The sequence below is a fragment of the Pavona decussata genome, unplaced genomic scaffold (genome assembly GCF_977016875.1).
Source record: "Pavona decussata unplaced genomic scaffold, jaPavDecu1.1 SCAFFOLD_1, whole genome shotgun sequence".
NCBI lineage: Eukaryota > Metazoa > Cnidaria > Anthozoa > Scleractinia > Agariciidae > Pavona > Pavona decussata.
The window spans coordinates 520,928-534,955 of record NW_028145425.1 but is presented as its reverse complement, the minus strand read 5'-3'; the positions used below and the strand labels follow the sequence as shown (position 1 = coordinate 534,955).

Genomic DNA, 14,028 nt, shown 5'->3' with positions numbered 1-14,028 from the left:
AATCCAAATTACTGCAGCATTTTAAATCCTCATCGAAAACTTATCTTTTTAAATTAGCTTTTGATGCCTTAAACACCAAAAAAGGCGTCTGTCAGTTGTCATTTACATGGACATATATACCTTCTGAGCAAGCAAAAGTCATTATTTTTACCTTATTGGTTTTTAGGTGTTTTAAAAAGAAGACGGTATCCGTGACAATAATTCGTGATACGTAGCTGTAGAGAATCTGCGGGAATCATTTTTAACATACCAACCCTGGGACCTTTATAAGAACATTTCATGTACGTGCCTAGTTAACATTAGAGCCGAAATGACCATTACAGTTGAGGTTCCTCAGGACAAGTGGACGAACTAAATGGATTTAAAACTCATCTCTGCAGTAATGAAAGCTGGACATAGATTTTTAGGAATCAATGATTACAAATTTCGTTGGTTATATCGGTAATTTGCGCTTTTTTGGTGTGTTGCAGGACCTATTAAGGTTTTGAAAGTGAAAAATATAAGCTTCCACCTCCTAAAAAAAGGATAAAAATTAAGACACGTCTTAAACTAGGAGGTCTTTGTAAAAAAAACTATTTGAGCTTCTTAACTAGGGGGTATTTACTTTTCTGTTTGCACAATAATTAGAGCATAAAAGGTCTATATACGAATGGGATTTATCTCCTACAATTATATCTTAGAATTGGTAATTCTCAAGGGTTAACAAGCATTTAGATGTAACAGAAAGAGGAAACTTTAGAACCTTCCTAGGGTATATTCTAAGTTTTATTCGTAAATGAAACAAGCGTAGTCTGACGGATCTCATATTAACTTGCCGCATGCATGGCAGTTATCAAATCGCAAAGCTAAGCCAATCAGGGATTATTATAAAAAAAAATGAACTCTTATAAATAATACTTTATAAATATCATGAATGAAGGTTCTATTGTGTCGAATTGTGTTCATAGCGATCATTGGCAAAAACGATAACTAACGAAGGATTTGTTCAAGTTGCACCGTGATATTTCTCTTATAAATTTGATTAACTAATTGACCTGTTTTCAAATTTCGCTTCACATTGGTGGAATTTGACATTTTGTCCTTGGGAAGGACAGCAACAAAGATTCAAAAAGTTTCTTTTTGCTCAGTGGAGACGATTATGGCAATCTCCCCACATTGATCACCTCGTTGCAAATCGATATGAAAACTCATAGACAATCAGATTTCTCTCCAAAAGCAAGACAGGTCTTATTATCAGTTGGTTAGTCAATTTTGACCTCCTACGTTTAAGAGAAAACTAAAAAAACGTGTTGAGATAGGAAGTCTTTGTGAATAGTTGTTACGTGTCTAAAACCTTGGACGTCTGGCCTTAGTCTGAAAAAATATGAGCCTGATGTCTGAACATTGGAGACATGTCATAAAAAAAAAAAACGGAGATTTGAAAATACAATTAAGCGATCTAGTAAAATAATCATAGATCTTAGAAGGTTGTTGTGGCTCGGAATGCTTCCTAAGTTTTGACTTTGGGAGTGAAAACTACATGTTTTCTACTGAAAATTGGAAGGGGGTTCCCCACCAGTCATGATGACTCCAAGCCCGGTCACCTACCATTTCCGGCCGACAAATGCAGGATGTTCTTCGGAGTTACAGTTACTTTCGTACTTTAAAACTCTTAAACTAGTTGAAAGCGTTGCTAATTGATGGCGAGTAGCAGAAACAAACCGGATCAACAACAAACCAAGACTTGAAAACGGGTTGGAGAAATAACGTATTTGTCATAAAATCTGACTACGATATTATCTCACATGAAAATGAACAATTCATGTCTGTTAAAAGACGTCGTGACAAGGGTATTAAAAAGTAGAGAACTGAGTCCGTAGTCCGTCATACTTTTCAGTGAAAGTACTAATTTAATGTTTATTTTAATTTAACATATTCAGTATATCAATCAAATCTCTTTTGATGGTACTATTCAGGAAAAGAGTTAAAGCGCATCCTGTATGAACATCCGTTGGGTTTTTTATCAGTTGTTATTTCTGCTGAAAATTAAGGTTAAAATAACCAAACAAACAAAGAAATTAATAAAATACCGGATGAGCAAATAGGAGGGTAAGACAATTAAACAAAGAATGTTTGTTTTCCTGGAGCTAGCGAGCCATGTACTGCTCTGTGGATCACGTTCTGTCAACAAGCTGCATTTACACAAAAAATATGTACTTTCAGTGAGAACTGATACCAAACGACCTTTTGTAAACTGAGATTTCGTTTATGTGCCTATTTAACATCAGAACCAAATTGATCTATTCAGTTGCGGTTCCCGAGGACAAGTGGGCGAACTAAATGGATTTAAAACTCATTTCTGCAGTAAGTAAATCTAGACAGCTTAACTGTTAGATTTTAAAGAATCATGCAATGCTTACAATTTGGGTTGGTTACATTGGGAGTTATGTTTTTTTTTTTTTTGGTGTTTCGGAGGACCTATTAAAGTTTTGCTGGGTGAATAAAATATGTCCTTTCATAAATTGAACGCACGTCTTAGACTAGGAAGTCTTCGAAAAAAGGTTGCTAAGAGCTTTCTTAAAAATTTAGGAGGTGCTTACAGTTAGCACAATAATTAGAACATGGGAGGTCTATATACGAATGGGATTTATCTCCTACAATCATATCTTTGCATTTCTCTCAAGATGTAACAGAAAATTTTAGGAGAAAAATTTAGAACCTTCCTAGGGTATATCCTAACTTCTGATTCATGAACGATACCTTATCACAAGCCGAGCTGAAGAGTCTCTCAAGCTTACTTGTCGTGTGGCAGTTATCGATCGATTCTGAAGGCTTAGCCAATCAGGGATTGTTTTGTAATAACTTATAAATATCATCAATGATAATTTTATTTCGATCGAATTGTTCATCGCAATCAAAAAACCGATAACTAACGAAGGATTTGTTTTTGTTCAAGCAGCGCTGCGATATTCCTCCTGTAAATTTAATACATAAATTGACTTGTTTTCAAATTTCCCTTCGAATTACTGGAAATTGACATTTTGTCCTTGGGAAGGAGAGCAGCAAAAACTCAAAAAGTTTATTTTTGCTCAGTGGAGAAGATTGTGGCAATCTCCACACACTGATCACCTCGTTGCATACACATAGAAAATCAAATTTCTCTCCACAAGCAAGACAAGTCAATTTTGATCTCCTACGTTTAGGAGAAAACTATATACACGTCCTGAGATAGGAAGTCTTTGTGAATAGTTGTTACGTGTCTACAAGCTTGGGACGTCCGGCCTTACTCTGAAAAATTATGAGCCTGATGTCTTAACATTGGAGACATGGTTTTGAAAATACAATTAAGCGATCTCGTAAAATAATCATAGATCTTGAAAGGCTGTTATGGCTTATTATGGCTTGAAATGCTTCCTAAACTCTGACAATGGGCGGTGAAAACTACATGTTTTGGACTGAAAATTGGAAAGCAGTTTTAATATTCGGACTGCAGCTCCTCTCCCCACCGGTCATGATGATTTCAAGCCCGGTTGCGTCTCGTTTCTGGCTAGTCAAATGACACTGAAATAAATGTAACTCTTAAACTAGTTGAAAACGCTGCTTATTTATTGCGAGTAGCAGACCCAAACCAGATCGCTGTAAATCTTTTTTTTCTTTCACCCGCAGTTGAAATGTGTGAATTTCATAGTCACAAAATTGTAGAGCATGGTACCAGTATCGCAGAGGTTATCAGGGTTCGAATCTCCGACTTTCAAGCTGGAAGTTTCTCAGGCTTTTATTTCGCAACTACATAAGTAAAAAGTACCTACATAACTACGATGGTCGTTCACTTATTCAAACAATACTTAGGATACATATTGGTGAATCTGGCCCCAGGCTATTATATGGAAATTTTTTACAGGCTGTCCTCACTCTTTGCACTGGAAAGTTTTTTTTTTCTTCGCAATGTACGGGTGGGAACACGATCTTCAGAGAGGTATCAGTATTTCTTGGGATATGTTTATTTTTATTAGGATCGAACGCAAAATCGCAAAAACGGCAAAAACAAAATTCAGGTTCTGCAAAACATTTCATGCTATGCAGTATATTTCGTCATTTGTATTTCCCATTTTGAAGTCCTCTGTGCCAGCCACCGAGGCGGATCAAGTGAGTCAGTCATGCATACTCTTAGATCACCTACGAGATTTAGGTAAGTGCATGTAAATAACGCAAGTGTTATGTATATATACATATCAATAAGGAAACAATCTGCCTATCACTTACGCTCAAATGATGGAATTCTACTAGACCTTCCTTGTGTGGAAATGTTGCGATCATTTGGTGACAAGTCTTTTGCCGGCACGGCTCCTGCACCGTGGAATGCTTTACCTCTTGCGATACGGAAATCTAGATCACTGCAGCATTTTAAATCCTCACCGAGAACTTATCTTTTTAAATTAGCGATGCCTTAAACACCAAAAAGGCGTATGTCAGCTGTCATTTACATGGAAATATATACTTTCTGAGTGAGCACGTGTCATGATTTTAACCTGATCAGTTTTTACGTGTAGTTAGAAGAAGTTGTATTCTCGAGAATAATTCGTGACACGTAGCTGTAGCGAATCTGCCGGGATCATTTTTAACATACCGACCCGGAGACCTTTATAAAAGCATTCATGTACGTGCTTACTTAACATGGGAAGAGCCGAATTGACCTATTCAGTTGAGGTTCCTGAGGACAAGTGGACGAACTAAATGGATTTAAAACACATCTCCGCAGTAACTAAAGCTTGACAGCTTAACTGTTAGATTTTAAAGAATCAAGGCTTACAAATTGCGTCGGTTATAACGGGAATTTTCGATTTTTTGGTGTATTGCAGGACCTATTAAGGATAAGGTTTCTAAAGTAAGAAAATATCAGCTTTTATCTTCTAAAAAAAAAAAAAAAAACAAAAAGAAAAATAAAGGCACGGCTTAAACTACGAAGTCTTCAAAAAAAAAAAAAAAAAACCTTCTGAGCTTCTTATCTAGGAGGTGCTTACTTTTGTGTTTCACAATAATTGGAGCATAAAAGGTCTATATACGAATGGGATTTATCTCCTACAATTATGTCTTTGGTGATTCTCCTAAATATAGCAAATATTGACTAAACAGATGAGGCGGACACTTTTTTAGCACTAGAAAGAAAGTAAATTAGTGCATCATGATATGCTTCATATTGGAAATTCCATTTTCGGTCGTTTAGCTGATAAGCCGACATGACGGTCAACAATTGGAAGCCGGATTGCGGTGTACGGAAAGCAGGTGGGATATAATTTGTCAACTGATTGCGGTTTACAATCGGCACTGCATGTTCGTTGATTAACGTACAACAGTCTTGTGTTTTAATTAATCCTTGCGTGGTAGACTTTCAAACAAATTCACTTTGACCACGCTTCTTCGACTTTCGTGACAGTCCAAGTGATGCTTACAAGTATTAGATCCGGAGTTTCTAACTCGTGATGAACTCATGAGCTTCTAAAACAATTTTTTTAGTTACCAAATAACTATGGTTCGAAGGTCTTGATTGAGACACGCGCCTTAATCACGCGAGGCGTTGTAATCGCGTCAGATGCAAACTGACGGGTTCAAGGCTCAGGCAGATAACGACAGCCTTATTACCCCCCACTATATCAGAACAAAAACATCACGAAATGTTTTTGGAGATAACAAGATTTTACATTGCACGCAATATAAGTTCACCCGAGCAGTGACCATTGCACGCAACGGAAGGAGCACATCCATTGTTGTCTGAGAAAGTCTGCCTCTTCCAATTCTAAAAACAAGGAAATGTAAGTAATACCTTCATTGACTGGAACCAAGACTGTACGATCGTTGACAGGTAGTTTGAAAAGACCCGTGGGATAGAAACATGTTCGCAAACTCTTGAGATCCACTATCGAAATGTATATTTTCCACACTGTTTTACGTATATTTCTAGAGGCACAAGTTGGGAGAGTCTGTTTTCATGCATCAGCCATTTCCAGCACTGCACACTCCCCCACGACTGACCGGCCCCGTGGGCATTCGGATTTTTGTAAAACTAGGTCGGCTAATGCCCCACGGATGGGACTGAACGAGCTGTTCAGTTCAAATGCCCGGCACAGTACAGCGAAAGAAAAAAAGTTTGATTCTTTCTTGGCTTTTGGCTTACCTATGTTGTGATCAAAGCTAAACAAGGCCAAGCTAAGTCTCATAGGGTCCAATGTCTCCGTATTGCTCTTAAGTCACCGTTAGTACTGTGGATCTACCATCTCATTTTTGTCCTCCCTAGATATTAAGTTAACACAGGCTCTGAAAATATTGCTTCAGTAGTGACAAAAGAACTAGAACTATATAAGGTTTGACTGCCTTGATTGAAAAATGTGTTTTAAAAGCGTTTGAATCTTGTCAGCTGCAACTGACGGATTCCCTCACCGGATGATGACAGCCTAACCCCTCTCTACAGTTCGAATGCCATTTCTTTTGACAGCGCTATTATAAAAAAAAATGCACGACTGAAGAAATACTTCTGGAGATAAGCAGATTTTACGTTGCCTATCTCGCAGCAATAAACTCATTACGGAACAGCGGCGGCCATCTCCTCTAAGGAGCTCTTGTTAATAAATGCATTCATTACAGTTTGTCAAAAGCCTTTGTCTCTAATACTTCTTAGAATGAAAGAATTCAGCCCTTTCTACCCTTTTTGCCCCCCTCCACCCTCCCCTTAGGAAGGCCTCATGCTAAGGTTACCCGATGGGCAACTTTTTCGGAAAACAAATTAAACGAGTGGAAACAATTCTAACAAAAGTTCGCATGACATTTTTTTCTTTGACACATAAAACTGGTGCCGCAGTTTGTTATTAGCCAATGCATTTGTTAGTTAAAGTTCGGGCACGAGTAACAAAGATAGTCAATGAAAGTCGTCACAGGAAATTTGCTCGAGCGGTCCATACATTCACGGTCTACTCAGGCTGCGAACGCAGACGTATTTCCAGCTGTGTGGTTTTGTTGAATCACTTTACAACTGTCACTGAATCTGAATAGATTCTGCACTAAACAAGAACACGTACAGCCAGAGGTGAATATTAGGTTCCTTTAGATTAAGGGTTTCCTTTGTAAACCACAAACCGCAAACGTCGACCGACAGCAGTTTACAGTTCGGAGTTCGCCGTATGTACATAATCCGGGTTTAAGATTGAGGGTTACTTTTTACCTATACGCATCATGGCTTACTCTTACGAAAACAAGATGGCGGCTGCAAGGAGGATAGTATTGAGGTAGCTGTTGTTGTTTTAAATTTAATTCTTGTATCTCGTAACTGAATCAAACAAATCATTCATCGAGATAACTCTTTAAAGACAGTAAATTTGACGTTTAAACGTGGCTTTATAGTTTTAAAACCAGCGAAAATCTCTGCCGTAATTCACTTACCTCTAAACAGTGTCCTTGAAGATGAAACCTGAACCTCAAACGGGACGGCAGGATCGGAGTCACGTGACTTTTAGAGTTTTGTGGTTTGCGGGAAACGAGAAAAAACCTCAATGTTAAGGTCCCTATTGACTTGAAATTTCACACGTGCCGTTGTATTTTTCTATTCTCAGGCTGTGGTCGTGTTTTTGTTGACGGCCTGTTTGGAAGTCAACCCTAAACCTCAGCCCTCGTATTATCTTAGCTCCGTCTTCAGAGAAGAGGGTTTGAATTGCACAAATGGAAATGCCCTTGGAGTATTTTGTACAGCTTCTTCTGGAGAGCGCCGATGTACATTAAAATGGGAAAGATACACCAATTACACTGGTAAGTACACGCATGACTATGCGGGAAAAGTAGATCTTACGAGGGTTGTTGAGATCCTAAAAGGAAATTGTCAGCCAATCACAGAGCGCAGTTAAGTAAAAACCAAAGCAACTGACTCCACCTTTTAATTGAAAACCGCTCTACTGCTCACGTAATGTACAGTACCTCGTCCTGAGATCATCTCACAAGGATTAACGATTCGGAGAATATAATTGTCCAACCTTCGTCTCCAAACGATTATGGTGTAACAGAGGTCTTAAAAGATGTTTTTAATAACAATTAAATACTATTTCATTAAGGATTTCAGATAATGGATTACGGACTCCCCGGGCGGGGATCAAAGTGTATTCAATCTACTGACCCACGCAGCGGAATTCAGTACGCACTGAAAGCAGCAAAAGAGAATCAAGAATGGAAACTTGTGTTTGAGGTGAATCACTCTCATGAACAAAAAAAACTCTCTTCCTTTCTACTTAACTGTTAAGTTCTAAAAAAAAATCTGTCGTTTTTTAATTCTTTTTAGCCTGGGTCCAGATTGACGGAGCCCTCCAAATTTAAGGGGTATCTTAACTAATGTTTCTTAACAAAAGTCTCTAGATATTACAGCAAAAGACTATTATTAAGGAACAATACGTTAAAAAAACATCTCAACTTAGGAGAAGAGGGCTTCGCGTATTTGGCCCTTGGGTCCCGTGGCTTTTGGGTGAACCACAGAGGGCAGTGTGAGCTCATTCAGAGGAGGGTCTCTCGTATTTGGCCCTTGGGCCTCGTGGCTTTTGGGCGAAAGTGACAGTAAACTGTGAGCCTTGGTTAAGCTAATGTCAATGTCACAGAGGACAGTGTGAGCTCATTCAGTGTTCAACTTTTTCAGTTATTCAAAACAAATCAGGTAAGATTTGCCTGATTTGGTTACTTTCGAAAAGTTGGGGGTATATTGGCTGTGACTACGAGTCACCACTGGCAGCTAATGTGAAATGCCGGAATCTGCACCACTTGGTTGCATCTAATTTCACAAATTGAGCGCTCAGTTTTGGCTAATTCGTGGATCAGTGATATAAACCTCTTCCAGACCCTATTGGGAACTTTTGGCCAAACGTTCTTGTAAAATATAAAGCACAAGAGAGGGTGTTTTATCAGATTTAGAGACACCGAGAAGTGGGTGGAAAAAATGTTTTTTTAACCAACTTTTAGGACCTTGGAAAAAAACCGTCTTTGCGAGAGTGTGTGATATATCTTCTCAAAACATAAAATAATTCTTGGGGAAATTCAATGTGAATGATTACCAATTTTATGATAATTAAGATCACATTTTCAAATTTCCTTCACGGTAGTAATTAATGAGTTCGAGGGGATTAAATATTGACGGTTAAAATACCCTCAGTTATCGAATATCGCCTTATATATCCCTCGACGGTGTAATTTTTATTCGTCCGATGGTTGACTAGTTAACATTTCGGTCACAAGAAGAGTACCTAGAAGAGAACTGATTAGTTTCTACCGTTTCCTAAGTACGTTTAATAATATCTCCACTTGCATTCACAGCAACACCGATGCAGGAGTACAAGTGACCAGGCTTTTGTGTTCATGGAGAGGCTTGTTAGAAACGGCAAGAAACGACGATTCGTATACCAAGCCACTCTTGTTAACGTAACGATGTGTATTGGAGTAGCCCGTGACTGCAATGAAAACTTATCTCTTATAGAGACAAATGATATTCGTTCAGAAATATCTTGTAGATTTATAAAGCAGAAACGTCAGTGATCCTAAGAATTGGTTCGTGAAGGCCCAGGGAAGCTGTTGCGAACAGCTTGTTTTATTTTATTTTTTTAAATTATAATTATGGAACATTCTTAATGAGTCATGTTGAAATGTTTTCCCGCATATTATATAATTATAATTTCGTAATCCCCTTAGGTGCTAATTTAGTTAAGTTGTTAAGTAAAAAGGCCATGCTGATTTCCGAGTTGCCTTTGGAATGGGCTCTTATGCTAGAAAAGGTTTATTCTAGCCTTGTAGATGACGGATTAAGGAGGGTCTCTCTTTGACGGTTGACGGTTAATTTTTAGCTCTCCTCCTACTAATGAGGAGTGTTTTATTAGCTAATAAAAGACCGCATACTAAAAAGGAGGAGGTTTATCGATATAAAGTCACTGTACGTGATGTATCATCGACCATTTGAGTGGTCAATGGGCTTATGAATTATTAAGGAGTTTTTGAATGCGAGATATTTTTCCATACCTTGTGCTGACATTTAATATCTCACTACATGTGATGGGGTAACCGGGGCCCAGTTGTTAAAAAAAAAATAAAATAACGCTAACCATCCGTGATTAAAAGTTAAGAGAGATTTTTAATTTTGCTAATCGTTGAAAATGTCTTTAAAAGCTAATTTCAAGCTAATGATAGGGAAAAGTATACGTCAAAACTAAGAGATGAAATTCTTTTGGAAGCATCGTTGCTCATTAATGATTAAACTTGAATCAAAGTTCACGTTAACCCAGGATTAGCTTAATTGGGCTTTGAAGAACTGGGCCCGGATGAATAACCAACTCTTACAAAACGTTTCAATGAAACGCACGCAATTTTCAAGTTGCTAATGAATTAGAGAAAACAATTTACTAGTTTTACTGTATACGACAGTCAAACGGCTTAAAATCATTTTAAGCTTACATGTTTGCTTTTTAGCTATTAATGATTAATTTGTACGAAAATTGAATACTTCTGTGACCGAAATTTGAATATTATTGACATAGACAGCATAGATACATGTACCATAAGCGCTTTCCGATCCGAAGCGTTGATTAAGTGTAGAGGTACTGCTTGGTATGCTTATACTAAAAATACTATTGTTGTGAAGCTAATGTAAGGGTGCATTTTCGACTTTAATTTTAGAATACAGTTGTTATTTCCTTTCGGTAGTGTTGATAGATATTTTCAAGATTATTTGACATTTTCCTGTTGTTGAAAGATTAGAGTTAACAGTTGTGCTTTGGACAGGTTTGCCTACTTCTTTTAACATTGGCTTGGGCCTCCTCGAAGGTTGAAATCAAGGCAAAACTCTTGAGGATTTTATCAGCCTGATTGGTTTCCCGTTGGCTATCTGTTTTAGTGGAATGGTTGTGTTTTCTTTCCTGTTAATGTACTTTGCCAACACCAGTTCTTATCTCTGGTTGGGCCGACCATTTGGCCTCGTAAACATGTTTACAGCACACTATAAAATAAAGTAAGGCGTGATTTGAGTGATACTCGTAGAAAAGATGTAGAATAGAATAGAATTGTTGTAGAGTTGACGTAGGGAAGAACCAGTTCCTTAAAGAATAAAGAAGAGCTAAAAAAATTCCTGGTGCCTCCTCCCTGCTTAGCCAAGCGAGTTTTACTCTATTTCTCAAATAATGCTGCACTTAGCTTAACTGGTTTTCTTTTAACTGCGCAGTGTCTACTCGAATTGACATTTTGTCGTTTTATGCAATAGGCTTTTTTCAGGCTAATTTCAGTCAAACGTTCATGTATCACGTTTTCTCAATACTGTGACTTATTTACTTGTCGTCGTTGGAAGTGTTTTGCTTAGTCATCGGGGTTAAAGTCCGTTACTATTTTCGCCTGAAACTCTAATTACCGACTATCGCTGATCACCGGAACATAAAGACGTGCCATAAAGGCTCTTCATTTTGATTTTTGAACTTTTCTTCCGTGACACTCATTGGGAGAGTAGTGTTTCCGTATCAAGCCGGAAATTATCCAACCTACTGCAGAAATACAAAACCGAAACTACTGTGGGAAATTTCCACCTTTTACAGACTGACGCGGTTCACCAACACCGATAAGGGGGAGGGGTGGGGAGGAGCTGGGTTTTTGATGCAACACTATTGAGCTGGAAATGCGCGAGAAGCTTTCACTTATGAAACGTTTCATCCTTAGCTTAGTCAAATATTATAATTGTAATACATTTGCATTCAGTTCCGCTCTTGCACTTGAATAATCCGGATGGCCGCAGCTCGAAAAGCAGGCGCTTATTACCACTGGCTGGCTATTTTAAGCGTTTTTCAACCTTGTGAGGTGCGAAGGGAAAAAAGAAATCTCCCGTGGAATGGCCTGGGGATGATTCTACTCACATCCCCAGTGAAGTGGCCAAGCGTGGTTTCCTCGGCTTAATTCCCGTTCAGAGCAACAATTTTTTTTCTTTTCATGTGAGGCGTGTGTCGAAAGTCACTTGAGAGGGTCTCAATGGGGGGAGGGGGGACAATTTTGAAGGTTGACAGTTAAATTTTACTGATTTTGACGGTTGACGATTATGAAGGGGAAATTTCTTCCATGAGTTACAGTTAATATGAACTTTTGTGTTTTTAATATCAACAATTTAACAAATTGACGTCAGTTTTCATGCGTCTGTCCTGTTACGCCGAGTGGATCCGCAGACTACTTTAACAATGTTATAACAATATTATTCATGATCAATAACAGGAAAAACGCATAAAAAACTGGCGTCAATTTGTTTTTTGCTATAACAAGAAGCCAGAAGGGTCAAAATGAAGTTAAAACGCGGAATAAAAATGCGAGAAACTTACATTTTAAAATCTCACGCGACCAAAATCAAAAACTTGTCTCGCTCTCTTATTGGTTAATGGAAAAAAAAGGGAGACTTTCTATTAGTTAAAAAGTGACAGATTGACGTTTAGATTTTTTCAAAATCCCCGTTCTCGTTCGTTGCGTCATGATCAACATCGCATAAATTATATATTCGTGTGTCTGTCCGCTTATTCTAAAATGAAAATTAATGAGCGCGCGAAAATTTCTGCAGTTATTATAAAATGTTTTCTGGAGGTTAAGTTTTGGTCAGAAACACGTTATTAATGTAGTAAATCATTAAAAATATTTTAAAAACAAGAAGTACCTCTAAACTTGGAAGTTAATTGTGATGTCAGTTTAGACACAAATTATGTGGAAAATCCGGACCATAGAGTGAGTATATTTGCGAACATATAAACTGGTTAAAACGATTTTTTGAGAGCCAACTAGAAGTCTGGAAGGGATGAATAGTTGAGATAGTGATATTTGAAATACCTTAAAACCGTTTCATGGCTAATAATAACTGTGTTTCTTACGCTTGACGGTCAAAAACTCGCCATTTTTGACGGCTGACGGTGAACCCCATTGAGACCCTCCTTTTACACAGTCTCGGTTACAGTGAAATGTACATTTATCCATTTATTTGAGCTACAGCAACAAGACATAAATGACATAAGTACAAATTAAACCAGATTTTATTTCTTTGAAACAAATCTTAATTACAAAAATTGTTTACCTCTATATACGGGACGAGGCAGGGACGTTAGCTTAAATTTACATCTTAAGTACTAAGTTTGTGTACCGCCTTTTCATTTATCGAGTCTGACATATCAAATGTGATGAGTTCTAAATAGCACAGCCCAGCCCGTACATCAATGCTACTTTTTAAAACTAAAATACTTAAATGTGAAGTTTTGATTTATAATATAATCAATATATTATTCCATAAATACAAAGAAACTCAGTTCATCAAAACGATCCACATAAAAGTTTTGATGTTTTGAGTTTCGCATAATATTAACAGCATTCTTGAATAAAACCATGTTTTAAGCCGGTGTAGTTGAAAGCCTGACCTTTTACAAAACTCTTTTGTTGCTAAGAAATTTCTAATGTAATGCCTCCTAAAATGTGAAGCGATTGACTAGTCGCAAAAAACTTTCGCTTTACTTAAGATGAGCCGCAAATAAAACAAATGAACTGATAAATGTACGACGTTCTGGTGAACTTATCAAAACGGCTGTAAAAAGAACTTCTATGTACTAAAAACCCAAGTTTCGCCTTTTTATTTTTTTATTTTGAAACCGGTTGTGAATAGACCATTTCCGGTATATTAAAATTCTAGCTTGGCTACGAGGTTCAGAGAATAAAACAAAAAAAAAATAATAATAATTATTCATCTCTGAACCTCAAAACAACACACTTTATTAAAACAGACAGTTACAAGCTGGTTTGAATTATATACCTACCCGCAAATAGCTGAGACTAGTCGAGGCGGGTAGGTATGTCTATACGTACTAAACTAAATACAAATAAATTTGACTAAAATAAAAATTAAATAAGTAGTAAACAAACAAGTGACGCAAAAAGGATTCGCTAGCTGATAAAAATTTAAGGATTGTTACAAATTTACAAGCTTTTCATTATTTTAAGAATTGAAGAAGGTGTAAGGTAAGCATTTTCTTTTTTTTT

The 14,028-nt window shown here is 37.4% G+C and overlaps 2 protein-coding genes across 2 annotated transcripts in view; both read left to right on the top strand.

Annotated features, from left to right (window-relative positions):
- The window catches only part of LOC146490100 (uncharacterized), a 176,316-nt gene that overhangs the window by 10,050 nt on the left and 152,238 nt on the right, over window positions 1-14,028 (top strand). Inside the window, exons 5-8 of the mRNA XM_085108259.1 lie at window positions 167-185; window positions 7,581-7,773; window positions 8,073-8,203; window positions 9,316-9,711. Coding sequence (XP_084964385.1) covers window positions 167-185; window positions 7,581-7,773; window positions 8,073-8,203; window positions 9,316-9,534 — 562 coding nt within the window. The 3' untranslated portion in view covers window positions 9,535-9,711. The remainder of the gene's footprint in view (window positions 1-166; window positions 186-7,580; window positions 7,774-8,072; window positions 8,204-9,315; window positions 9,712-14,028) is intronic.
- LOC146490102 (uncharacterized) overlaps window positions 1-14,028 on the top strand; it is a 179,016-nt gene that overhangs the window by 37,173 nt on the left and 127,815 nt on the right. The gene's annotated exons all lie outside the window — the stretch shown is intronic.